The sequence below is a fragment of the Cibotium barometz genome, chromosome 18, assembly GCF_041138505.1.
Source record: "Cibotium barometz isolate CiBa-2024 chromosome 18, ASM4113850v1, whole genome shotgun sequence".
NCBI classification, from domain to species: Eukaryota; Viridiplantae; Streptophyta; class Polypodiopsida; order Cyatheales; family Cibotiaceae; genus Cibotium; species Cibotium barometz.
In genome coordinates, this window is record NC_141063.1 from 29,264,041 (window position 1) to 29,291,690 (window position 27,650).

At 44.3% G+C, this 27,650-nt stretch overlaps 1 protein-coding gene across 2 annotated transcripts in view; it reads right to left on the reverse strand.

Moving 5' to 3' along the window:
* Positions 1–27,650, reverse strand: part of LOC147629170 (choline transporter protein 1-like) — a 130,632-nt gene that overhangs the window by 39,294 nt on the left and 63,688 nt on the right. Inside the window, exons 4-7 of one of the 2 annotated variants that reach the window (XM_086812424.1) lie at positions 27,213–27,317; positions 26,535–26,613; positions 20,600–20,684; positions 483–657 (exon numbers count right to left, since the gene is read on the reverse strand). In XM_086812424.1, coding sequence (XP_086668550.1) covers positions 483–657; positions 20,600–20,684; positions 26,535–26,613; positions 27,213–27,317 — 444 coding nt within the window. The remainder of the gene's footprint in view (positions 1–482; positions 658–20,599; positions 20,685–26,534; positions 26,614–27,212; positions 27,318–27,650) is intronic. The other variant, XM_086812425.1, reaches the window with a different exon arrangement.

The window sequence follows — 27,650 nt, forward strand, 5'->3', positions numbered from 1 at the left end:
CTTCTGGAGTCTCATGTTGGTCAAAGGTGCTTTGGTGGGCCATTACATGGCCTGGTCTGGCTTGACTAAGCTGGTTCTGTTCACTGGTGGTGCTATGGTGGACATGGGCCTTCCAACTGACTACAGCTATTGAGAGTACTCACACTTTGTAACTACAATGGATTTGAGGTGTAAGGAGAGTAGGGATCATTTGAGGCGCAGCCCCAATTTCTATGATTTTCCATCATGAAATAAAGTGATTGATGGGTGAATCATCTATAAAGAGTGATATTCTTGTCATAGATGGATCCTCCATCTCTTGGCTCATACAACCCCTGTTAAATTTAGCAAAGACAAGATGCAGGAGAAGATGATGCAAAAGAAAGGCTGCAGGTGGAGGCGTTCAAAAACTTGTAAGCTCAAATGCCAATACTTTTCCATACGTTGAGCAGTTCCAAATAGCAAGCCATGGTCACTAATCACGAAAGATTTGTTGCACTCACCAATTCTTTGTGAGCAGTTGAGTGACACGATCATATAGCTTGTCACTTAGTGAAACTGCTTTTTGTTTTCCACTTGCACCTATATTTGCATTGTTCAAATTGCTTGAAGGCTTGGGAATGCATTTCCCATGTAACGGGAATGTCTCCATCAAGATCATATAGCATGGTCCTAAACCTGCCAAACAATCACACTGCTTTTGTCGCATTTAATTTGAACTATTATGATAAAGATGTCTACCTCTAATCTACAATGTAAATATTTTGAGTCTCACTCAACAATAACACTAAGTCGAGATAAGCAAGTAGCAACCTACACTTGATTTATCTTCTACTGATGCTGAGTATATGGCTGCAACACAAGCACTATGTGAGGCGATTTGGCTTCAGAGAGTCCTTGCAGATCTTGGTCTACCATAAGCACATGCCACACTGACCAAATGAAAATCAATAATGCATTGCTTTGGGCAAGAGACCAGTAGTTCATCAAAAGACCAAACACTCGATGAGAAAGTGGAGTCCAAGTAAGTGCAGATGGTCTATTGCTGAATCGAGTCTATCATCTTCACAATGGCACTCACTCAAAAACAAATTCAGAGGTTTGACACGTTTTGGCCCTCCGTGAACATTGAAATCCAAGGGGAATGCTTGAAGAAGTAACATAGGCTTGACTCATCTCCAGCCAGATGCCTAGGGACCCATCGAAATATGATGGCAGATAAGGTGTATGATGGAAATCAATGCTCCACCCTCCTTGCTGGTTGTTGTCTAACAACACTTTAGAAGAAATGGCATCTTCCACAAAAGCCTTCCCAACACCATTTAGTACTAATGAAAAGAAGCTCAAGGGCACCAATTATCCTCTATGGAAGTTCAAGCTCAAGGCTACCTTGTCCTTCTATGAGCTTTGTGGCACTATCATTGGTGTTATGTTCATCCCCTCACCAAGGGTGGATGCACAAGGACCACATGTTACCAACCTTGTCCAAGCTTGGAAATGAAGGGATGCAGATGTTCTTCGTGCCATCATCACTAGCGTGGGAGATAGTGTACAGACCATGGTTCAACATGTCTCTGCAGCTACAAAGCATGGATTGTGTTGCAAAGCAATTACCAGATCACAAATCCCTCAAGGATTTAGAATCGTAAAAATCAGCTTCAACAAAGAAACTAAATGAAGATGAATGAAGGTGAAGCAATGGAAGTATTCAGCACCAAAATCAAAGATCTTCAAGGCCAAATGGCTGCAATGGGCATGAGCATATTATCACTAACCCACAATCGTCACTCTCTCAAGTTTTTGCTGTAGCCTTGTTACATCTATACGAGCTCTTGGTGTTTGTGCAGTCCAAGACGTATGGCATGAGAGATCAATTTCGTGGAAAGATGAGTACCATTGCACTTGGAGATTCTTCCTATTTTTCCACTATGATTGATAAACATTTGGGTGTATTTTCTTAAGGAGGTAATATTGGAGTGTGAGGCATCCAATCTGCCACATTCGGCTGGCCCAGTCTTTGACAAACATCACACTTACGAGCAAACTTCCAAGAATCCTTTACTGTGGGCTACCATAATCCTGCTTGAAAGATCTTCTACCCTATAACTTCTCCAGAAAAATGGCCGCCACTTATACCTTGATGGGACTCCATTAATATTGCTTGTTGCTCATGTGACTACACACACCGGCGAACAATCTGATCAATGCTCATTTTGTACAATTGTCAGGCAATCACCAAAAATGTTTTGCTGCAGAGTGTTTATCTCTTCCAGTGATCCCGGTTCATTAATCTCTTATGGTGACACCGGCTCATTCCTTCCTTAAAACTACCTTCTGCAACAAAAACAAGCATCTCATCATCCAAGGGAACATATATTTGAAACAGATCCACATCCGGTAACTAATCCGGTATCCCATCTAGTGGCTCCCCAGTCTCAATTTTGGACAAGAAAACTGCCACTGCATGCTGGTTACCCAGTGTGTGACGAACAGTGAAATCAAATTCCTGCAATATCAGCATCCGGTATCCCATTTGGTGGCTCCCCAGTCTCAATTTTGGACAAGAAAACTGCCACTGCATGTTGGTTACTCGCGCCGGTGTGTGACGAACAGTGAAATCAAACTCCTGCAATATCAACATCCATTTTCTCTCAGATTTTCAAAAGAGGCTCTGGGACAGTTTTCGACCTCCGAAGATCACCCTCTTTTTGTGGTTGCTGGCACATAGGAATTTGGCGGTTGGCCATTGGCGGTAGACTAGCAACATGTCCGAGATGTGGCCACCCCAAGGAGTCTCAGCAACATTGTCTTTGGGATTGCCCGAAGGCTCAGTAGGTTTGGCAACGGATTCTTTGCATCTTTACTATGGGCATGGCCTCTTCCCATACTATTACATGGGGCACTGTCGCTTGGGCCACTGAGGCTGAGGTTGTCATGGCTAATGAGGAGGAAGGTGGGGGGCTAGCCCTCTAGGTCTCTCACTTTCGCATTTCGACGGTGACAGTCCCAACCCCATCTACTAGTCATTGGACTCATGGTTCGTGCAAGCCATGGGAGATTTATAGAAACATTGCCGCTTGGCACATCTGGAGAGCTCGATGCAACGAAGTCATCGAAGGCACCCACATACCGCTTGCAGAGTCCATCATCAAGAGCATCTAGCTCGACATCATTCATACCCTCCACAGCCAATGGGGGAAGCTTCAGGGTGGTTGTGACTATATGCGGAAGCTTCAAGAAGCCTTCGTGAGACTCTGGAAACCTCGCCCTTTTCTCACAGATAGAGGTGGTGAGTCCACTTGGCACTACAGACCACTTGTTTGGTTATTCCCTTCCCCACCCCTTGTATGAGATAGCCTTCTCCTCATAGATCGGCCAGACAAAGGAGAAGCGCATCCTTCTTCCCCTTTTGTTTTTTGGTCCTCGCTCCGTACATGGAGGCGAGTTTGCATTTAGCCTTCGAGGATGTTTTTTTGTTAACTAATAGAAGGATTTTGTTTCCAGGAAAAAAAAAAAGAATCTCCCTAATTCTTTGATATTGTGAGGTGCCCTCAAAGCTTTAATTACTTCCACTTTTTTAGAATCCACTGAAACTCCAACTGCGGATACTACATGTTCTAGAAGCCACCGCAAAGGGACATTTAGCCGGATTCAAGCTTAAGTAAGCAGAATGGCATTTTTCTAGACACAATGCCAAACACAGAAGATGCTCCGCTATTTTGTTGAAAACACTAAAAGCATCCAAGACTACTCACATAAAGGTGACCAAATATTCATAAAAGATCTCTTGGACTATTCTTTGAAATGTGGCTGGAGCATTCTTGAGGCCAAAAGTCATCACATTGGAAGCAAAAGTGTCACAAAGGCCGTCTTCTTCCAATCCTTTGGGACCATCAAACCCTGATTATATCCGTTGAAGCCATCTAGGAAAGAATATATTTCATGACTTGCTACAACATCTAGCATTGAATTTGTAAACGGAAGTGGAAAAGGATCTGGCTGAGTATTGCATTCAATTTTCAATAATCCACACATACATGCAACTTCCCATTCTTCTTTGGAACTATTACTATTGGTGATAGCCAAGTCACCTTATCCACTAAATAAATAAATCCCACCTTTAAGAGTTTATCAATCTCTTCCTTGACCTCTTTTGCATAATCAAGGTTTATCTAGTATCTCTGCTGCTTGATTGGAATAGCATCTTCCTTAAGATTGATATGATGTTGATAAAACTGAGGATCTACCTCCTTCATATCTTTGTAACTCCCCCCTTCATATCTTTGTAACTCCGAGCAAACACATTCACATATGATTTTAATAACTCATGGAGTTTCTTTTAAAATTTTGGATCCAATTGACTACTAACCCGTACCATCTTCGGATTCTTCTCATCTCCCAAATTCATGTCTTCTAGATCATCTTCCTGAACTCGATGAGTGTGCTTAATTTCAATCTTATGTGCTTCCTCTACTGTCACTAGAGCCTTGATTTCTTCCGACATGCCCGCTACATCCAAGAGGTCAGCTTGGAGTACTGGTGATGTATGCAAATCACCAATTGGGGTATACTGAGACACAACCTGGTCCACATCCACCTCAAACAATGAGACCAAATCCCCACCTGTACCCGAACCTTATTTTTTCGATTCCGAATTGTAATCTGATCAGTTGCCCAGTTATGCTTGATTTTTACTTGCCGCAACCAAGGTCTGTCCAACAACATTGGGTAAGATCCATAGATCCCCTCCATCTTTAACACAATAAATGCTATTGGGAACTCACATCCTGCTATCTGGATATCTGTACTTCGGATTAACCCAAGAGGTTTCACCCTTTGCTAGTCAACCATTCTGATTTGAAATGGGGCCCGCTCCAGCTCCCGATCCTTAATTCCCAATTCCCTACAAGTAGCATCCGAAATGAAGTTCACTCCTAACCTGCCATCATTGGGAGTAGGTGTGTGAGCGGGCGACTATTCGCATGGTTGTAGTGTGTCTCCCATTGATGCTAGTGGACGGTTGTAGTGTCTCCCCCATGGATGATGATCTATGAGCGGTCGAGTTAGTCTCATGGCATTTATGGTGTATGCATGTGTCGCATGGCTCTATTTATTGAGCATCTACTTTGAGTGGTTCATACCACAATTTTGATTATTTTGGACTATGGCCTTGTGTGCAATATTTGTATACATGTGCTAGCATTGTACATATGAATTAGCCATTATTTTTGTGTTCACACATTAGTTTATTAACTGCTCTAAGGTTTATGGTTAGTCCATCTATTTGTGTAAACAAGCCCACTTTTGGAAAAGGTAGGCTATTAATGGCTGCTTTGCTATTTTTGCTAATACATGATTAAAATACTCTCGTAAGGAAGAAGGAACCACTTACGCAAAGGGGAAGATTCAACCCAATACTTGTTGATGATGATGTCTACTTTGATTCTATCTTTTTATGCTATGCTTGAACTTGTCAATTTGTTTTAAGTTAAAGGTTTAATTCAATTGATACATTATTGTGAAGGATTAATTCTTCAAGTTGTACAAAGATCCTGACAATATTTGAACTATAACTTCTAGAACCGTCGCATCCCAATCCATGACTGGCTACACCTTGAACATTGTACTCGCCTCTTCCTCTTCTATGTTCTTTTCCTTACCAAGCTGTGCTTTAGAAACCTAGTTTGTATCCACAAGTTGGATCAAATGTGTCCGGTAATTAGGCACTAGGCACAACTGATCCACAACATCATATTGAGCCAAGATTTCTCTGACTTATATCATACAGGCACAAGTTCTCCTATGAAGTGTTTACTTATTGGCTGAAAACAGAGATTCAGGGCTCGACAGCAAGGTTCTTCATGATAGATAAGGGTTTTATGTTTGCTCATAGTTGTCTGGTATGAAATGAAGGTACGAAAAAATGGTACCGATATGGGACTTTAAAATAAGTTTGATTGAGGTACGGTCCACCTTAAAAAACACTTGAAAAATAGATATTTGTACACTTTTGGCCATACTTTCAGACTTGGCACCATACCTTGAGCCCTCCTTTACTTTTTCAGTACCTGAAACAAATCATGGCACCATACTCTTCTTTACTTTTCATACTTTCAGACTGGGGGCCATACTTTCAGACTTGGCACCATACCCTCCTTTACTTTTTTAGTACCTGAAACAAATCATGGCACCATACCCTCCTTTACTTTTTTAGTACCTGAAACAAATCATGGCACCATACCCTCTAATTTTCATACTTTCAGACACTGGGGACCTCATGCTTTTCCTTTCCTATGGAATCCAAACCTCATTGCCAAAGAGAGAGAGGGAGGGAGAGCCTAGGTAGTAGGCCCTAGAGACTCAGAGCGCTTGAGAGAGAGATGGGGCCCAATCGACGAGAGAGAAAGAAAGAAAGAAAGAAAGTTGTATTAACGTCTTCAAAAGGCCAAAATGACCTATGAGACCAAAAGGTTACATCATATCCATGAGGTACATAATCCTGGGTACAAAATAGTAATAAAGAAAGATAACAAAAATCTAGAACTTTAAAATCTGATCTAGGTACATGAGCAGAGAGCTCTCATTATCACCCTAATACATCCCTCATAGGCCACTGTGACATGGTGCTCAAGGTGGTAAAACTGAGCTGGCGCGAGGAGGTCCTGCGATGATGGGAGATGATGGCCCGGATCTTCCTCTGGTCGCGTGGCCGTGGGCGAGGGCCATGGGGTCTGGGGCATCAAGCTCTGCATAACTCAGTGGCTCTGTCAAGTGTCACGCCTCTCGACCGAGCTCCTACAATAGCCTGAGGTCTGGGTATGATGGGTGGATCGGCCCTCGGAGTGCTGGTATGGAAGAAGTCAATGAGAGCTCTCTCCTCGAGCAAGTACAGCTGATCTGGATCTCACTAAGGACTCCCTGTGTCTACGGAGCTCTAGAAGAAAAGTCCTAGGCATCCTGATCCGGGAAGTCCATGATCCTGGAAAGTGGTCCGAACCCAGCTCGGAAGAGGCAGTGGAACCTCCCCGAATCTCATAGTATAAATGGTCCTCTGTCTCGAGCTCTGTGTGACAGAGCTGGCATGTCTTGTCCTCTGGTGCGGTCGCCCTAGGCCCATATCTGGCAATCTCCACTCTCAGCTGGTGGGACGAGGTGCGGATCCGCTGTCAAGCATAGGAGGTCATCTCTGTAGAAGGGCATCTTTGTCCCTAATGGACGACTAGGTGAACTCCATGTCCTTTGAGTATCCAGTCTGACAATGTCCTTCCTGATACCCCTGTTCCGCTCTATGCGGCTGAGAACAAATGACGGGGCCTCTATGCTGTACTGGAAGGGGGGAAGTGCCTCCATCTGCATACCGTGCATGCCAAACCAAGTGCCTACCTGTGCATACCAACACTCTGTATCTCCCTCAAGTGTCAATTGTCTCGAGGACTCCAGGGCTAGCCGGGGGTATCTATCAAGTGGAAGCTCCCATAGCCTATGCCGTCTGGAATAGAGCCTTTGTGACTATCGGTGCAACGCCCATCTCTGCCCTCACAATCTCATGTGGCACTGATGGTTTACTCCTAATCATGCATGAGATCATCGCCACTAGGGGCCTCCATCGACTTCCACCCATCATATACCTCCTCTGTATCTGTCTCGGCCGGCTCTCTCCTCTGTCTCCTCCTGTGGTATAAGCTAGGACCCTAGATGGGGGCACCATACAGTAGTGCAAGTGTAACTAGAGTATCAAATAGCCAAAGCTTCGTCCTCAGCTCCTGAAACTGTATCTATGAGCATTGCCTCTCTAGCGAGCCAAGGGCTGCATATCCCCTCGTCAATCTAGCGTCGGCCGCCTTCCGCATTGAGAACTGAGGTCCAGCAAAAGTGATCCCAAGGTATACATATGAGGTAACATACTCCACAAGCTCTCCACTGTATGTAAACTGTACTGTAGATCTAGTTATCCACTATGAGGAGGTGTTAAAGATCATAACCTTGGTCTTTCCAAGGTTCACAGTAAGGTCCCGGTCCTCGCAAAAGGCCCGTAATGCATCCAAATGCCTCTGCAGCCCCTCTGGTGAATCGGAAATAAGAACAATATCATCTGCATACAAGAGGATCGGTATCAAGACTCCTGCCAAATGTGCTCCTGGTCCTCCTTGTTTATCTATGTAATCCGAGATCTCGTTAATGTATAGACCAAATAGAGTAGGAGACAAGGGGCAGCCCTGCTTCACCCCAATAGTGCTGTGTATGATCTCTGAGTCACCTCCTGGAGCCCGTACTCTGCCTGTGAGACTGACTCATAGAGTGTAATGATCCCCCACAGCATCTCTGCTGGCACTCCCATATCTTGCAGTCTCTTGATCAGTCTGGCCCGTGGGACAGTGTCAAAAGCTTTGCGGAAATCCACAAAGCAGCAGTATATCCATTGCCCGCCGTGAGCTCTCCCCTCCTCAATGATCCCCCGTAGTGTAAAGATATGATCTAGTGTGGAGTGCCCTCTCTTGAAGCCTGCTGCCTGCCCCGGTGCTCTGAGTCTCTGCTCCTCGGACCGTCTACTAAGCTCATGCTCCAAAATCAAACCATAAATCTTGGCCAAGGTGTGACCAATCATGATAGTCCTATAGTTGTTGGGGTCCATGGGGTCACCTGCTTTCAAGATAGGTACAATAGTTTCGATGACCAGCTGACGGGGAAGCCTTCACATAAAGCCCTGTTAAACATGTGAACTAGTAAAGGGGCTAGCGTGTCTCTAGCATGGGAGAAATGCTCAGTGAGGAGTCCATCATGATCCTGTGCTCTCCCAGTCTGCATCCTGTCAATAGCATCTCTCACCATGCTGAGGTGAAATTCGGGTGGATGGGGGAGAGGTGGCTGCTCGGAGACATGGTAGAAATGAAATGAAATGAAATGTTATATTAACGTCTTCAAAAGGCCATAATGACCTATGAGACCAAAAAGTTACATCATGGTGGATCTGATACAATGTCTGGATAAAAAACCAGAAAATGAAAAATAAAGATGATACTACTGGCACCTAGAAAATGAAACTGGAACTAGAAGGTAAACACAAACCCTTATAGGGTGTGAGGGGGGGGATACGCTATGGAGGTGAGTGGAGTACAGTGAGGGGATTGGTACAGTAGGTACAGTGGTTGGTACAGTCGATACGGTGGCTGGTACAGCAAGTACAAATGCTGGTACAGCTGGTACGGTGGCTGGTACAGTAGGTACAGCAAGTACAAATGTTGGTACAGTAGGTACAAAGACTAGTACAGCAAGTATAGTGGTTGGTACAGTCGGTATGGTGGCTGGTACAATAGGTACAGTGGTTGGTACAGTCGGTACGATGGCAGGTACAGCAAGTACAAATGCTGGTGCAACAAGTACAATGGCTAGAAATCATAATAAATGATTAAATACCCTTGCCTTCAGTATTTCTTCGCGATGGAAGCCTCCAAAACAGTCCCCAATGGCCGGTATTCTTCATGGGCAGCCTTCAAGTGAGAGAGAAAGAGAGTAGCCATCATTAGGGCAGCCTGTAACGGTGGTAGAGACTAGTGTGCAGCAAGAGAGCCTCCATTAATGAAGAGAGAGGGCTCCAATTTATAGATTTGGGCCTCCCATGAGCTAAAATGGCAAGAGAAGGCCACAATGACAAGTAGGGAGAGCCACACAATAGCTGAAGTGACAAGTGTGAGGCCACTTGTCTCACTTTGATCCATTTTCTAACAAGTGTCAGGCCACTCGTCTCACTTTGATCCACTTTCTTGCCACATGTCCCAATCTAAGAGATGGGTTCTCCCATAATCTTTAGCTCTAAAAATATCCCAACTAGTAGACATACTGTCATAGGCACTTTGCCAACTCTTGGTATCTGCTCAATCCCAGATGTACTGACGCGAACAGAATTTCCATCGGAGTCGGGTCAAAAATAGCAACTCTCCTAAATTTTAGGAGTGTGGTCCTTTGTATTCTAGGATAATCCCCCATTCCCAAAGCTTGTACTTTCCAAATATTTAAACATCCTGGAGTCCACCAGACTCCTTTCAGACTGGGAAATGTCCAGGCTGGTGACATCCTCCCCAACTTCTTAAAAGTTGTCCGCAACTTTAAGCTTCAAGCCATATATTCAAGATATAATCATGTCCCATCGATTGGGCGAAACGAGACAGTCTCAAAAATCCAATATAACTGAAGAATCCATGTCCCAAAGAAATGGGCGAGACTAAATAAGTCTCCATAATACCAATATCAAAATCATGTCCCAAGATTAATGGTTGAGACAAAAACAGTCCCATAAGTCCAGATATCATAATCATGTCCCAAGATAAATGGGAAAGAAAAATCAGTCCCATAAGTCCAGATATCATAATCCATGTCCCAAGTAAATGGGCGAGACAAAATAGTCCCATAAGTCCAGATATCATAATCCATGTCCCAAGTAAATGGGCGAGACAAAATAAGTCTCCTGCCAACAAGACATCGGTCCACATGACCCTTGGCATAGACATAAGTCCCGTCATGTTCCACTTTACCACTTGCACTCCGTGTTGGTACTCTGACCACACACCTTGGATGAGAAGTGGGCTCAAGTAACAAGATAAAACAATCACTCGCAGGCATAGATAACCTGGTGTTCCATAAGCATTTCTGCTACACATAGTTTATAGGCATTTCGGCCACCAATAGTTTGTAGGCATTTCGGCCACCAACTCACACTACCCTCTCAAGTGCCCATGTTCCCTTCCATCTGCTCTCTATTGTTCCACCCACACATGGTAGAAACAATCTTCAAGAGAGCACGTAGGACAAGAGAACACTACACAGGGTATGTTGTGCTTGTCACTACCCTTTGAAGTGCCCATGTTCCCTTCCATCTGCTCTCTATTGTTCCACCCTCACATGGTAGAAACAATCTTCAAGAGAGCACGTAGGACAAGAGAACACTACACAGGGTATGTGAATCATGAGTTTCATAAGTCCAATGCATCCCAAATAAAGGGAGCTAAAAGGAATAATCCATCCCAGTAAAAGGGAGCCATTAACATAATCCATAAACCTGAGGATGGATCCAAATCCCTTGGAGTAGAGATGGACTTTAGCCATAAAAGCATCATATCCATGAGATATCCAAAGATTTCTTCTCTATAAACTCGAACAGATTCGTCCATAGAAATTGCTTGTGAAGCCCAATATCTATATAAATCTCGTCCAAGAAAGAAATCTCCATGGATATAATCCATCCCAATAAAGGGAGCCATTAAAAGAATTCATCCCATTAAAGGGAGCCATAAACAATGTTTCCCAGAAACCATCTCAAGGCAAACAACAACACCTTTCTCCTTGCATAGCTATACAAGGGATAGTGAACATCAAAAACACTTCATAGTAAATAGCCAAAGCACCAACTTTGCAAACTCAAAGTATACTTAGCTTTTCTTTGCCAGGTTGGTCATGAAGCCAAAAGAAATATCTCGTCACCATATCCTTAAGATATCCTGAGATATATCTCCATATAGCTTGCCTGTAAGCTTGATAATATAATCCACAATATCCATATGGAAAGAGTGCTAAACGTGTGCAAATAAAGCCAACTTCACACTTCCACGATAAAATTCTGTGAATTCATAAATCCTTAGATCAACAAGCTATCTACTGCTCATGCTCTTGCTTCATAAGCTATGAAGCGGCTGGCCATGCTTAACAGCAATGATGGTAAGTGTGGTCCCCACTTGAGATCTTTTTTTCTTCCTTATTGATAGAAGGAAGCCTCCGCTTCCAAGAAAGCCTATGCTCTGATACCAATGTAACTCGCGGCGGGTGCCCAGGGGACTAGGGCCTTTGACACACTTGTCGATACCATCAATGCATGTTAAAACACTTAAACATGGCCACAGCCTTAACACATATCCATCATCACTTTGCATAAAACATAAAAGCTGGACAAAACATCCACAAATGCTGAAAATGGAGCTTACACGTGTGACACCGCATAGAGGCCGGAATGGGCCGACCCCCCCCCCCTTGGAGAATTTTATTACCCAAGGAGAATAATATCATGTACAAGCTTTGAGGGCCTTACTCTCCCCACGGGAGATGCCGGATTATCCATATACAAATGCCATAACACAGCCCAACACGAGGCAACTGAGCCGGAACATAGGCTGTAGAAATGCCGAGCCAACAACATAATCCATATACCTCCGTGTGGGTATTGATTCTTCCCCAAAAACCACGGGTCTTCATGCAATAGTACAGCAAGTACAACTCTCCATTCAGCCGGTACAGTAGGTACAATGGTTAGTATAGCCGGTACAGTGGCTGGTACAGTAGGTACAGTGGTTGTACAGCCCGTACGGTGGCTGGTACAACAGGTACAGTAAGTACAAATGCAGGTACAGAATGTACAATGGCTGGTACAACCGGTACGGTGGCTGGTACAATAGGTACAACAAGTACAAATGTTGGTACAGTAGGTACAAAGACTAGTACAGCAAGTACAATGGTTGGTACAGCCAGTACGATGGGTGGTACAGCAAGTATAGTGGTTGGTACAGCCGGTATGATGGCAGGTACAGCAAGTACAAATGCTGGTGCAACAAGTACAATGGCTAGAAATCATAATAAATGATTAAATACCCTTGCCTTCAGTATTTCTTCGCGATGGAAGCCTCCAAAACAGTCCCCAACGGCCGGTATTCTTCATGGGCAGCCTTCAAGTGAGAGAGAAAGAGAGTAGCTATCATTAGGGCAGCCTGTAACGGTGGTAGAGGCTAGTGTGCAGCAAGAGAGCCTCCATTAATGAAGAGAGAGGGCTCCAATTTATAGATTTGGGCCTCCCATGAGCTAAAATGGCAAGAGAAGGCTACGGTGACAAGTGGAGAGCCACACAATAGCTGAAGTGACAAGTGTGAGGCCACTTGTCTCACTTTGATCCATTTTCTAACAAGTGTCAGGCCACTTGTCTCACTTTGATCCACTTTCTTGCCATATGTCCCAATCTAAGAGATGGGTTCTCCCATAATCTTTAGCTCTAAAAATATCCCAACTAGTAGACATACTGTCATAGGCACTTTGCCAACTCTTAGTATCTCCTCAATCCCAGATGTACTGACGCGAACAGAATTTCCATCGGAGTCGGGTCGAAAATAGCAACTCTCCTAAATTTTAGGAGTGTGGTCCTTTGTATTCTAGGATAGTCCCCCATTCCCAAAGCTTGTACTTTCCAAATATTTAAACATCCTGGAGTCCACCAGACTCCTTTCAGACTGGGAAATGTCCAAGCTGGTGACAAGGAGGGGGGAGGGGCGTTCTCGCTCAGTGCGGTGTTATTATATTGTTTATGGTTCTTCCGCTGTGTTTTCATGCTCTGTGTCTGGTATTTAAAGTGTTGATCTATTATTGTTCCGGGTCCCGATTTCGGTGACAGTGGTATCAGAGCATAGGCTTTCTCGGAAGCAAGAGGCTTTCTTCCAACAGTGAGAAAGAGAAAAGATTAGAAGTGGGGACTATACTAACCAACAGTTTTGCTATTGAGCTTGTGGAAGCAATCATGCGGAGTAGACAGCTTGGTCTAGGAATTTATGGATTCACAGTATTTATCCTCGGAGTATGGAGTTGGTTTTATGTGCCCGTATTCAGCACTTTTTCCATATGGATTGTTGTGGCTTATAAATCAAGCTGACAAGCAAGCTATACGGAGCTATCTCTCAAGATATCTTATGTGTATGCTGAGGAGATATTTCTTTTGGCTTCATGACAAACCTGGTAACGAAAAAGCTAAGTATACTTTGAGTTTTGCAAAGTTACTGCTTTTTGAAATTTGTTGCAAGTGTTTTTGGACACTTAACCCTTGTATGCTTCAGGTAAACAAAATTTATGGTTGAAAAGCCTCGTTTATATGGTTTTTCACATGGATACCCTGTGAACTCATACAAGAGTTGGTGACTCTAGTGAGTTACTATCTGGACTCATGGAAGGGTTGGTGACCCTAGTGAGTATCGGAACTCATGGAAGGGTTGGTCACCCTAGTGAGCAAAGTCTCAAGGAAAGGGGAAACCCTGGCGAGCATGTATGGTTTCATGGAAGGGTTGTTGCCCTGGTGAACCATATGGACATGTGAAGCATGTTTGGCTTGGGCATGCGTATGGATCATAGGGGTGGTACTATTATGCAGTCCAATGGCATGGCTAGTGAGTATCGAAACTCATGGAAGGGTTGGTCACCCTACTGAGTAAAGTCTCGAGGAAAGGGGAAACCCTGGCGAGCATGTATGGTTTCATGGAAGGGTCGTTGCCCCGGTGAACCATATGGACATGTGAAGCATGTTTGGCTGGCTTGGGCATGCGTATGGATCATAGGGGTGGTATGCAGTCCAATGGCATGGCAAGATGTTTTGTGGCTATGTATTCTGCATATTTTCTTTTCGCAGGTACTTAGAGCTACTTATGGATTTATGAATATTTTGAGACACAATTGGCTCTTGTGTGGTGCTCCTGTGTCTGGTTAATATCAAAATTGTTGACTCAGGATATGGATAAAGTTTCTTTCTCGATACAGTTGGCTCTTGTGCCCGTATCTGGCTTCCGATCGTGGATCTGGATTCATGGTTGTAATGCCGGAATTCTGTAATACTACTGTTTGGCATTGGATCTACTATTTTTGAAGAATATTTCAGTGGTATCAGGTTTACACAATTGCGGACAACTGTTTTATAAGACAGAGGGGATGTCACCATTTGGTCCCTTCACTAGTCTTGACCAGTGTTTCACACACAGAGTAGAACTAAGGTGTGAATGGGGATTTCCACAGAAGAAAGCCGACGCATTCGCTAGCGAAGTTTGGCCTAAAAGATGGCCACACAACATAAGCAGCATGGGATTTTCATCATTAAAGTGACTTATAAGGTTTATAAGTCAGTGTGTTCACACATCATTAAAATCTGGGCATGGACAGGTGGACAATAGAAGGCGCCTACATGAAACTTGGGCTACAAACCTGGGAAAAGCATAAAGTTGATATTTTTGGGCAAGTTCAACTCTTTTGGGCAAAAAAGGAAAAAGCACCTCAAATATAGAGTAGGTCCACTTTATAGAAAAGCTGAGTGGGGCTGTTTTTATCGTCAAGTGCTCATCTCTCCTGGCCGACTACAGCTTTCTCTCCCTTTTCCCTCAACGCTAGCCGTACAACAACCTTCTGGTGGTGCTTCTTGCGCTAGCCGTACAGCTAGCAGTCGCTTTCATCTCTCTATGTTCTGGCCGAACATTTGCTGATTACTTGTCGTACAGATATGGCCGTACAGCAGCAGACCTTGCGATTCACGATGTGGAATTGCAATGGAGCCCTTAGAACAGATGCAAGATACTTTGAGGATACTTTCAGACACAGTGATATTGCTATGTATACGGAGACCCATCATTGCACAAACAAGAGGCTTCCTGACGTCCGGGGTTATAGATGAGAATCAGTTCTCCGCCCTCAGCCACGCACAGTGGGAGGTACCAGAGGATCGGGAGGAGTGGCAATACTTTACAGGGAGGAGCTTCGTGACAAAATACATGTGGTACATAGAGATGCACATGAGAGGTACATGTGGGTCCGAATATGCGGAGAGGGGCTCCGCGAGCTATATGTGGCGCTATGCTACTTTCCCCCAGCCCACTCCAAGTTTGCACCATCAGGAGAGTCGCCCTATATACCACTATATGATGATATCAAGAGGTTTGCCAGCATGGGAGACATATTACTATTGGGAGACTTTAATGCACGTACAGGCACACAGCAGACAGAGTTGTATGATACTCAAGAGGCTATGTACCGGGAGATCACGGCAGAGGATGTAGGGTTGCAGAGATCAGCACAGGATGAGGGGGAGATTATAGATTATGGCAGGCATTTTCTCACACTCGGGAGTGCACATGGGTTGGTCATATACAATGGCTTATTGAGATGGCAAGGATCAGATGCTCTCACACACTGGAACTCTAAAGGGGGAGCGAGCACAGTGGACTACTTGACGGGATCTCCTTCATTGATACCTGATGTGCGGGGTTTCACGATTTCCAGTAGGCCCATTGGCATAGCAGCCGATCATGCATACGTGAGTTTCACACTAGTAGGTAGATCCCCGAGAGATGGGCCAGCCACTCATCTACCTAGGTACTCGAGATATCAGTTTACACGTGAGACAGTTGGGGTTTATCGGGATGCAGTATCTGATGGCTTGTTCGCTTTAGACCCGCATAGCTCTCTGGACGAGATCACGAGAGGATTGGCAGGTGTTCTACATGCATCCGCCTCATATGCGTTTCCCTGCACTATGATCCCTTCCACCCACCCCCGCAGCACTGCCCTACAGAACAGTTGGTATGATGATGAGTGTCGTGAGACACGAGCACAGCTACATCGTGAGATTGCCATTGGGTCTCATACACATTGACAGGCCAGGATGATGTTTCGGCGCCTTGTGCGGAGGAAGAAACGAGCCTATCTGCCTAAGCTAGAGGAGGAGATCTACCAACTCTTCCTGGGGAAGGACAACAAGAGGGCATGGAAGATGTTTCAAGAGAGACAGCCTAGTGCTCCGATTACTGCACCTGAGGCATGGCATACTTATGCTAGAGAGCTATATGATGCACCAGGACAGCCCCCCACCCCCCCTCCACTGGGAGCTAGACCGCCTAGCAGCACCTTTTTTACTATGCGGATGGTGCTAGATGCGATAGACAGGTTACAGAATGGAAAGGCACAGGATCATGATGGGCTAGTTGGAGAGCACTTCTCATATGCACGAGACACTTTGGCTCCGCTCATCGTACATGTGTTTAATCGTGCCATTTGTGAGGGTTTCCCGAGAAGCTGGACAGAGCATATCATTGTACCACTCTTTAAGAGTGGGGACCCCATGGTACCAGGCAACTACAGGACGATCATGATTAGTCATTACTTGGCCAAATTATATGGCTCTATATTGGAGTCGGAGCTGAGCCGATGGGCAGAGAGGCATGGTCATCGAGCACATGGACACGCTGGCTTCAGGAGAGGATTTACTACCATGGATCACATACTGACACTTCGGGCACTTATTGAAGAGGGCAGGGCACAGAAGAGAAGGATATACTGCTGCTTTGTGGGCTTCCGCAAAGCCTTCGATACCGTACCACGTGCCAGGCTTATGCACAGATTGCATGACATTGAGGTACCCGAGGATATGCAGTGGGGGATATACGCTTTGTATGAGTCTGTGACAGGCAGAGTCCGAGCTCCAGGCGGACTATCTGATAGGGTGACCAGCACGATAGGGGTGAAGCAGGGATGCCCGCTATCGCCCACCCTCTTTGGACTGTACATTGATGCGGTCTCTGATTATGTAGACAGATTGGGAGGCCCAGGGGCATGCCTGGCAGGGGTGTTGATACCCATCTTGTTATATGCTGATGATATTGTTCTAATCTCAGACTCTCCGGGAGGACTACAAAGACACCTGGATGCATTACAGGCTTTCTGTGCGGATAGAGATCTGACAGTGAACCTTGGGAAAACCAAGGTTATGGTGTTTAACACCACACAGGCATGGATGACGAGATTAGAGCCTCAGTTCACTTTCCGAGGGGAGCTGGTAGGTCATGGATTGTCCATTTTTGGATCTCACCCGCTCAGAGCAAAACCGCGTGATCAGGATGGATATCATCAGAGTGGACACAGAGAGGACATGGACTATCCCCCTTGAGCCCTTGGGCACGAAAATGACTCATTACAAGAGCCATTTTCTACACCTCTCACCGGATGATTTTATCACCCGCCCGGCGTACATGGATGTATACCTATCACATGGGATACGTTGTGCCATTGGACAGATCCGGACCTCATCACACCAGCTGCGGATTGAGACAGGGCGATATGTGCATCAGATCGTGGATGACCGCATTTGTCAGCTATGCTACCAGGAGGTAGAGACAGAGGAACACTACATTTGCCGATGTACAGTCTATTATGAGATCCGAGGGAGATATCACTGCCTCTTCCAAGAGGGTTTCGGACCGTTACGCAGGGTCATGGAGTTTGAGGATCAGAGATGCATGGGATTGTTTCTACTTGAGCTCAGGAGACACAAAGAGACCCTCTTGGCAGACAGGAGGCCAAGGACCCTGAAAGATTTCTTCGGGACCAGCACCAGCAACCCAGCCCACACACCTCTTGATACCTCCTCCATTGGGCCATCAGGGCACCAACCACGCTCCCAGGGAATCACCACTAATAAAGCAGTTATCTTATGTCGTGCTCGTCAGCCACGCCCACCAGGATCCCAACCACGGCATCCTCACCATCGCCAGATCAGAGCCATTATTGCTCGGCATCAGAGGCGCCTACCTACGACCTCTCCATTCTAGACAGCCCCATGGCGGAGATACTTGATCTATGGAGAGGGCAACACTTCAACTGATCAACATACATGGATCTACCTGATATACATTATTTTCTACTCAGTATCATCTCGGAGTCTTGCAGTTCTGTTCTTATAACTGTAGGACAATCAGTTTATTGTACTTTTTAGTCTTGTTCTCTTTGATGAGACACCAACTTCAGATGTACTCTCAGTTTTGGTCTCATAGGCCATTATGGCCTCTTAGAGACGTTAATATATCATTTCATTTCTCTCTCTCCTCTGGTCATACACAGCAACCACACGTGTGATGGGAATCTGGTGTTCTTCATTCACAGTTCTAGCTTTGTTTTGGGCAGATTTGGGGCTGTTTTGGAGGAATTTGGGACAGTTTTGAGAGCTCTTCTGGGGCTAATTTGAGGCTCTTTTTTGGGGCTGTTTTGGCACGTAATTCGAGGCTGTTTTTGGCTCTGTATCGGGCTGTTTTATGGACTGTTTATGAGCTGATTCATGGGACTGTTTTGAGACAGTTTTCGAATGGCTTTTGGTGCTGTGTTTTTATCTCGGCACTGGATAGATATCTGGGCAAGAGATTCGCTGATGTTTTGTGCAAAATCCGGTGCTATATGCACCCACACCTTGGTTTATTGTAAAAGCTTCTATCTGAATAAAGAAGTTCCTGGGGGGGGGGGGGGGGGGGGGGGGGGGGGGGGGGGGCCGTTCCGGCTCAATGTGGTGTTATCATATTGTTTATGGTTCTTCCGCTGTGTTTTCATGCTCTCTGTCTGGTATTTGAAGTGTTGGTCTATTATTGTTCCAGGTCCCCTATCGGTGACAGCAGGTCACTACCTATTCAAGACATACTCCCTCCTTGAGGGATGAGGCATTGCAATCCATCACTAGGTCTGGTCACACCTTTCATACACTTCCCCTATGAGGATGGTCTCATGGAATATAGAAGGTTTAGGTGGTATTTTTTCTCGCCGCCAGAGACAAGTCATGAGGGACCAACTCCACCCTTCAGTCACAGATGACCCTGTGGACATATTTCTCATTGAGGAGCACAAATTAGATGACAGTGAATGCGGTCATCCTGGCAAGGTTTAATCTGGTCATCCTTTCTGGTGAGGGGCTGCAGAGGGGGGGGGGGGGGAGCGGGGGTGCGGAGCGGTTCTAGGGCGTCTGCCATAAAATATTCTCTTTTCAAATGAGAGTACTTTGCGAACGCATTGAGATGTTATCTCTGCTAATAATAGCCTATCAAAGGCAGGTCAAAAAGGCAAGCATTGATCTACAAACTCTTTAATGATCACTGAGTGGAGGCACACTTTGACCCAATAAAGTGGGAACGGGTGGATGCACAACACTGGATGTACATGCCATTTTCCTTTGACTACACATTCCATCACTTCTTCTTGGATTCAGACCAGAAGAGAATTGAGATTACTAGGAGAGACGTATCATAAAAGATATGGAGTGAAGGTTACAAAGTTCCCACACATTCATAACGTTAGTTACTTCATCTTGGATTCAGATTAGAAGAGAATTAAGATTACTACGAGAGACGCATCACAAACAATATGGAGTGGAGGAGGTTACAACGTTCTCACACGACTGGCAAATCACACTTTTCCTATAGCCCATTCAACAGTATTCTATTTGATCAATAAAGACCCATCACGTGTGCCTTCCCCTAGCGTCCTAGATGTATAGCAATGGAAACCAGCAAAAAGGGTGTGGAAAACTCATGTGTTCAGACAGGCAAAAAACCCAAAAAAAAAAAAAGCATGAACAAATCAATCTTGATAATTGGGTGAAACTATTGGTCGAAGGCTTTTTAGCATTTTAGAAACATTTCTAGTCAGAAATGTTTTAGAGGTTTCTAACCTTATAAACCCGATGTTTTGTTACCATGGTTATAAGCACCTCGTCTGTGACTGTTTCCATGCATATATTTCTCAAAGAACTGAACATTGCAATTTGCAATGCCCTTGAAAACATCTACCAAGGGTCCTCAACTAAGTGTAAAATCTAAACTAAGACCTTTGCACCCCTCAGAGCACTCAATTCCAAACCAGACTTTCCATAAATAACCCAAGTGGTGCGATGTTTATGTCCTATGCAATGTTAATTTTCAGTGAACTGGTCATTGCTTATTAAACAAGTAAAAGGGAAAGGATTCATTATAAGTGTTGATTTGTCATTGTTATTAATGCCACACAAAAACAGCACAAAGAAATTTACCTACAGAAGTTGACTCTGCACTTGCCAAGGGAAGATTATAGTTGGTCAAATAGTCACGATCATATTCACACACTGATGCACCTATCTGCACACATCTCATTATTTTGAACAAAATCAACTAGATGGATCACAAAATCACCATACATTTTATCAATACAACGATAAAAAGTTGTGGCCTATAAAGCACAAAGTAGATCTTCGATGCACCTAGCTGTGCTCCAACTCAAAGGTACTAAGTAGGATGGACACCAACTGGGATGAGCAGCAAGCAATCATCGCCTTGAGAGAATGCAATCTTGTTTTCAAATTGCTCAAAGCATATACAAGTTGATTGGAGGTTAATAGAGAGCCCACATGGAGCTCGATTTGTCTTCTTGCTAGCTGCTATGGGCACAATTACTAGAGGGTCTATTTTTCACCACATCCTTTGTAAGACTAATGAATTAATGAAAGTGTTAATGGCAGTGGAAGCAATACGAGCAATTTGCATGGTCCTCAATCCATAAAGGCGGTAAGAGCAACCTATAAGCCTTGGCTACAGACAATTGGTAAAAAGACATGTGTATATCCTGGAAGGTGCCTATCAAAATGCCAATCTCGGAGTCTCCCTGCCGCCTCGAGCATTGGGACTAGTTGAAAAGGTCGCATCATTTCCAAAAAGACTCTCCAGATTGTCTTGTGATGCATCCCCAAATTACATTGCCTGACGGCTTGTGGAAAAGTGAAAACATAACCATTTTCATCCACGATGTCACATATGTGATGAATCCCCAATGTAGACGGATTGTAGGCCTTGGATGAGACAAAGCAAATGGTCTATTAAATACCCTGCTCCAATGAATACTCTGCAACAACATTGAGTTACCCTGATTCAGAGACCTACCACACCATTGTAGATGGCATAAGATAGCTTGCTAATCTTGAATAAGAGCAGTCACATATGGAGAGCCCAGAATACGGCCAGTGAAATGCCCAAAGACTATATCATCATAATCAATAATCCAATGCCCATATGCATCTGTACGCATGTTAGTGCACATAGCTCCCAACATATGTGCCCATGGCTTCACCTGCTCTATAAAATCAGGTAAAAGAGTGGCCTTTCTTGCTAGTATATCATAATGAATATTAAGGACATTGAACCCACCATGCATTTTGGGCGAACATATGAGCTCTTGCCTCAACAAACGTAGCCCTTTTCTATCCGCTTTGGTTTTCCATAGGCATTCCATTGCTTTAGATATGAAATTGTCAATTTGTCTATGCAACCAAGGTAGTGGCGGAAGATAAACTACACATGTCATTACAATTGACTGCACTATCCGCAATCACAAATGTAGAGGCCACGTGTGCAATTTGCCCATCACCCATTGAGTCTCATCCTTCAAGGACAACTCCCAACCAATGGGGTAGCCCAGATGCCTGACTTGGCAAGATTTGACCTGGCCATAATATCTGATGCCAATCATAATTTTTCAAAGACAGCAACTTGGATTTTTCAAAATTCACATGCAATCCTACAGCCAAACCATAGAGAGACACTACTTTCATGAGAGCCCTTACATCAACCTCTGTATTCTTGGGAAAAAAGAAAAAGTCATCAGCATTTGCCTGCACCACAAACTGTGTACCATCTACCATGGAAAGACCATAAAATTGCCCATCTTGTGTGAGTTTGTCCACGTAGAGGAGCATTGGGTGAGTCGCGATGACATACAGTAGCGCACTAAGCGTACAACCCTACCGAACAAATTTCCCAAGACGCCAAGAGGCTGAAAGTTCTCCACCCAAAATGCATTTAGTTGTTCACTCTTGGTAAAGCTAGAATTTTTCATTCTAGGCCCAAAGCCCATTCTTTCCATTACCTGAGCCATAATACTCGTAATGCACTATGTCACGCATAATGAGAACATCCTGCTACGTATACGTAGCATATTCAATGCCTTGTCAGTGATTTGTCTTCTAGGGACAAATCCATACTGCGCTGGATGTAAACCTACATGTAGGACACCCTTTATTCTATTAACAAGCATCTTGGTGACCAATTTGTATATGACAAGCATTAAGGAGATGGGACACCAATCCGATATAGTTTCACTGAGCTATTTTTTGGGCAGCAATTTCAGTAAACCTTCTTTCCATGAGCATGGCACTTTCCAACATTCCAACAGTGATTTACCATAAGTAAGATTGGCAATTTCAAGATATCCTAAAACATTTGAAAGAACTCCACAATCAATCCATCCTAGCCTAGACACTTCCATTTACATAGACCTTTTATAGCATCATCCAATTCTCCATCTGTGAAGGGCTCATTCATGTTGTTAGCCTCTTGTTGTGTGATGACAAGCATAACATGTTGTAACAAAAGTTCTCGCGCATCAAGAGCCTCTCTCGAAAGAGGTAGAGCGGCAGCAAACATGACAGAAAAGTATTCATGGCAAGCATCCACAAGTACATGCCCAAGTACCATATGTTCTCTTGACCCTTGCGATGCATTGTTTTTGTCTGAAAGTATGCAAGCCTTTGAAAAAAGATTTAAACGAGCAGCCTTTATCAAGTAGTGGCTTCTATCTCACCCTAATTTGCCATTTATTAAGGCTTACGATTAAATCACAGTTATTGTCTGAGCCCAATCTTGCTTTTGAGAACACATCATGTGAGAGCGGTGAGAGGTGTTATCATGAAAGTTAGGTGAATTATTGAAATCCCCTCTAATAAAAGCAATTGAAATCCGTGGATATGTTCATAAGGAGCACCACATCGCAGCTCTATGTGCAGAAGTTTGCGATGCATAAACACTCATACATTGCACCACAAGACAACGCCCATTTGGATCATTGTAAGCCAATATAGGCTGCAACTCATGCTTAAGTGCCAGAAAAAGCTTAGGTTCCCGCATAGTCAATATGATATCCAGAGAAGACCCCTTGTCTTCCAGCAAAACTGTGCTAATTATGTTCGTGCAAACAAACCACATGGGGATGCATAGTATTTACATATGACCAAAAAAGCCTCCATTTATTTGCATCACAAAGGCCTTGTATATTGTAAGTAAAGCACTTGATTGGTATGAACATATTTACAATATGAGTGAAAAGAGAGGCTACACCTCAACTTGCATGGCAGCCTCATTGCCTATGTCACCATGTAAAGAGCATTCTGCATCTTGAACATCGACCGTATTTGTATGCAATGGAGTCTCTGCGCCATGAGCAAACAAAGAATCACCTCTCACTACTACAGCCCACATCCTACCTACCCTTGTAATATTGCCTAGAGTGTCAAGCACTCCAATAGGATCCAGATCTAGAAGCTCCCTCTGTCCAATTGCGAGAGACCAGAGACCTCTGTCTAGGGGGTATTGCTTATTTGGAAGTCTACCATCCATCAGAATCAAGTCTGTCTTTATCTTTTTCATTTACCACATGAGAGCTTGTTGTGGCAACTTTTGCTTTCTCTTTATCCAAGCCTCCATGCTATAACTAAGTAACATTCTTCCCCTTTTGAGTTTGCACTGAAGCCGCAGGAGCAGCTTGTGAAGGGGGCATGGCCGCAACAGGTGGCTGCAATAGAAGCGACGAACATTCCGATTGCATGTGCCCAAACTTTTTGCAAGTGAAACAAGAACCCGTAAAATTTCCCCATCTAAGCTTAAAGAAAACTTCATGTGTCGGGATTCCTTGCATTTCAGCATCCATTGCTATCCTATCAGGGGTTTGTTTGTCTGTGTCCCAAAGGATACAGAATCTGTTTACACTGCCAGAAGATATGGGAGGGCATACAATGATTCAGCCAAGAAAGGCAATGCAGGGCACATATACAATGGGAGATCCACCACTTCTACCCACACACAGCATTTATGCGTGATAAAATTCTGATAATGACACCATTTGTTTGTACTTGGATTCAGTGAACAATCACCTAATAAAAACCTCACGCTGCAAAGTAAACCCCTTCCACGAAGCATCCCCCAAGCATGGCTTTTACCCATGAACCAACATCTCCTGCAGCCAGCATTTTACCAAGGAAAAAAACAATTACTACTTTCTGTGAAAAATTCGTTTACAGGATCAAAGAGGACATGGCCCAGGACTTTCAAACAAAAATCCCCCGAGCGAGCAAGGGACTGCTGGGCAGCGAGCACACGCAGAGCAAGACCGGCAAAGAATCATGCACAGCACACACAGTCGAGACAACAACGAGCACACAGCTCAAGTCTAAGCAAAGGGTTAAGGGCGGGGAGCACACACAGGCAGGCAGCGCACCACTAACTCCACACACACCACCCCCCCACACACACACACCCCCGCGCACGTATGATTTACACAGACACAAGCATCCCAAATATCCCAGTGCTAATATGTATACTAATATGCAAGACAATGTTCCAAAATATAAAAGACTGTTCTCACCTATTCAGCTACACACCTTCAAAGACTGATGAATGAAGTGGGCAAGGGGGGAAGGGGTGGCTACTTACAGGCACATCAGCCCTACCAAATGCTGGTCGGCCTGCTTCATGTGGGTTGTGGTCTGGTCGTCCAGAAAAGAACCCAAAAAAAAGGGCCACCATATTCACATTTGGGCGCCCGCCTACTGGCCCGTCCATAACTGGTCTAGGACTTATTTGGTCCACCTGTCTCTGTTGTCTGCCCTGCTGTCCGCCCTTCTGCTGCTTTCTGCCCTAGCTGCCCATCTTTGTGCAGCCCAGCCACCGAGCCAACAAGCAAGGCTGAGGACATGTTCTCCCCCCACTAAGACTCCAGCTGTCCTCCAGCTGTAGTCTTCAGCTGTACTACTCCCAAATGGGTACTATACAAAAGAACTGACTAAGTCAAGTCTGCTCTAACCCAAGGCACTCAATGCTGTAGAACTTGGATGAAGAAGCTCTAAAGCCTGTTCTGAAGCTAACATGCACACTCAAATGTATCTTCTTATGTAGCCTCCGATTAAGTCTCGGTTGAGAACCTTTGAATGGAACCTGTATCCACCTGTACTTTCTTGTTGTCTGCCCTAGCTGCCCATCTTTGTGCAGCCCAGCCACCGAGCCAACAAGCAAGGCTGAGGACATGTTCTCCCCCCACTAAGACTCCAGCTGTCCTCCAGCTGTAGTCTTCAGCTGTACTACTCCCAAATGGGTACTATACAAAAGAACTGACTCAGTCAAGTCTGCTCTAACCTAAGGCACTCAATGCTGTAGAACTTGGATGAAGCTCTAAAGCTTGTTCTGAAGCTAACATGCACATTCAAATGTATCTTCTTACGTAGTCTCCGATTAAGTCTCGGTTGAGAACCTTTATCCACCTGTACTTTCTTGGCTATGTATGCGCCTTTGTAAAGTTCAAGGAATGGCTCGATATGGTTGAAACTAAGACATGAACCAAAATGAAGAAGATCAAAACAGACCAAGGAGATGAATTCATCTCAAATGAATCTTTGGCTTTGCCCGCACCCCCCTCCCTCCAAACTCTCTTAAACAAACAACCGCTCAGTCAAACGATGACTGCCTGCTCAGCATTGAGGTATGTGTTATGAAAGATTGCCCTACGTGTTTGTAGCTCATGTGGTCTAAGAATCTTGGGCGCACTTCGACTTCTCACACCAAGGTCCCCCTTGGTGAGCTTCCAGCCGATGTATGTTGCACGATAGGGGTACACTCAAGAGCGGTACTGTTGATTGAGCTTGCAAGAATCTAAGTGTCTACTTGAAGGACAGCATGACGATATGCATGGTTGGAGAAAAATCTTGAGCTCTGGCACAGGACACACTTCCTCCAAACAAGCACATTGGCTGGCTCCAGGTACGACTGAATGGGTGTTTTAAAAATTTGGGTGTGTCTGTAAGACAGCCATCACCCATGTCTACAAAGTCATTGCAAGGGACCCCATACAATGTACAGGCTGTGCATCACAGTAATTTCAGGTGTACTTACATCTCTGGGGCAGTTGCCAACACATACACTTTTGAATGTAGAAATGTCTGCATCCACAATAAAATCATATGGATCTAACCTGAAACAAGTATTAAAAAACACATTTAACCTTTGTAGAAAAACCAAAAACTGAAACAAGTTCCCCAAAATACCAACAGAGGAGTTAAAAAAAATGGTATGGAAGTGTATTCATTTGTTTCAATTCTATGTGCTTCTATGTCATGTGCTTAATTCCACTCCTGCAAATGTTGTTGGATGGACCAGAAAATAGTCAAGAAGATCTTGGAAAGAGTTTATTAGCCACATTGCATCAGTATGAAGTTGGAGATCTATTCGGCTTCCCTTTGAGCACAAGGTCATAAGGTTGTGTTTGTTAATTTTGTTCAACTGTTTAATACCTTTGTGTAAAACTCAAGGCAAAACTCATGAATCTAAACATTCATAGACATTCAAGGCAAAACTCATCAATCTAACCATTGTGGTTAAGATTATGTTTGGACTTATGCCCTTGGAAAATGCATTGACATCATCTTGGCAACTCACTTTAGTGAGAAACGACTAAAAGACTGGCTCATGGTACAATGTTTGCCTATCAATGGTAGGGAATTGGACATTTGCTGTGTATAAGACATGCTGTAAACTTTATGCATGAGAAGCTGTCTGGACAACTAGTTATACCAGTATAGAAATTTCTGGTGTGTAAAATCTGGTCCATTTGTCCCATTCTTGAAACCATTTTTGGATCCACACAAATTCCCAGTTCTGTCCAACATGTATTCGATTCTGTAAAAGATGCAAGAAGTAAGCCATGCACAGCATTTAACCATAAAAGAATCATGAGTCCACAGACTCATTCAAAGAAGTGAGTCATGTGCAACTTTACAAATGAACATAAAAAAATCATGAGTCAGAAGACTCCTTTAAAGAACAACAGCTGCTAGCAAAGGAATAGGAGGGTTAAAAATCAACCAAAATTAGTTTTTTTTTTTTTAATCCCTTCAACCTCGAACCTAGAAAGGGAGTATCAAACTAAACTAGTTCTGCACTCGCGGACTGCTGCGGCACTGCCCCCACCCGTGGACTGTATGCCCCTTTGTACAGCTAGCACAAATGACT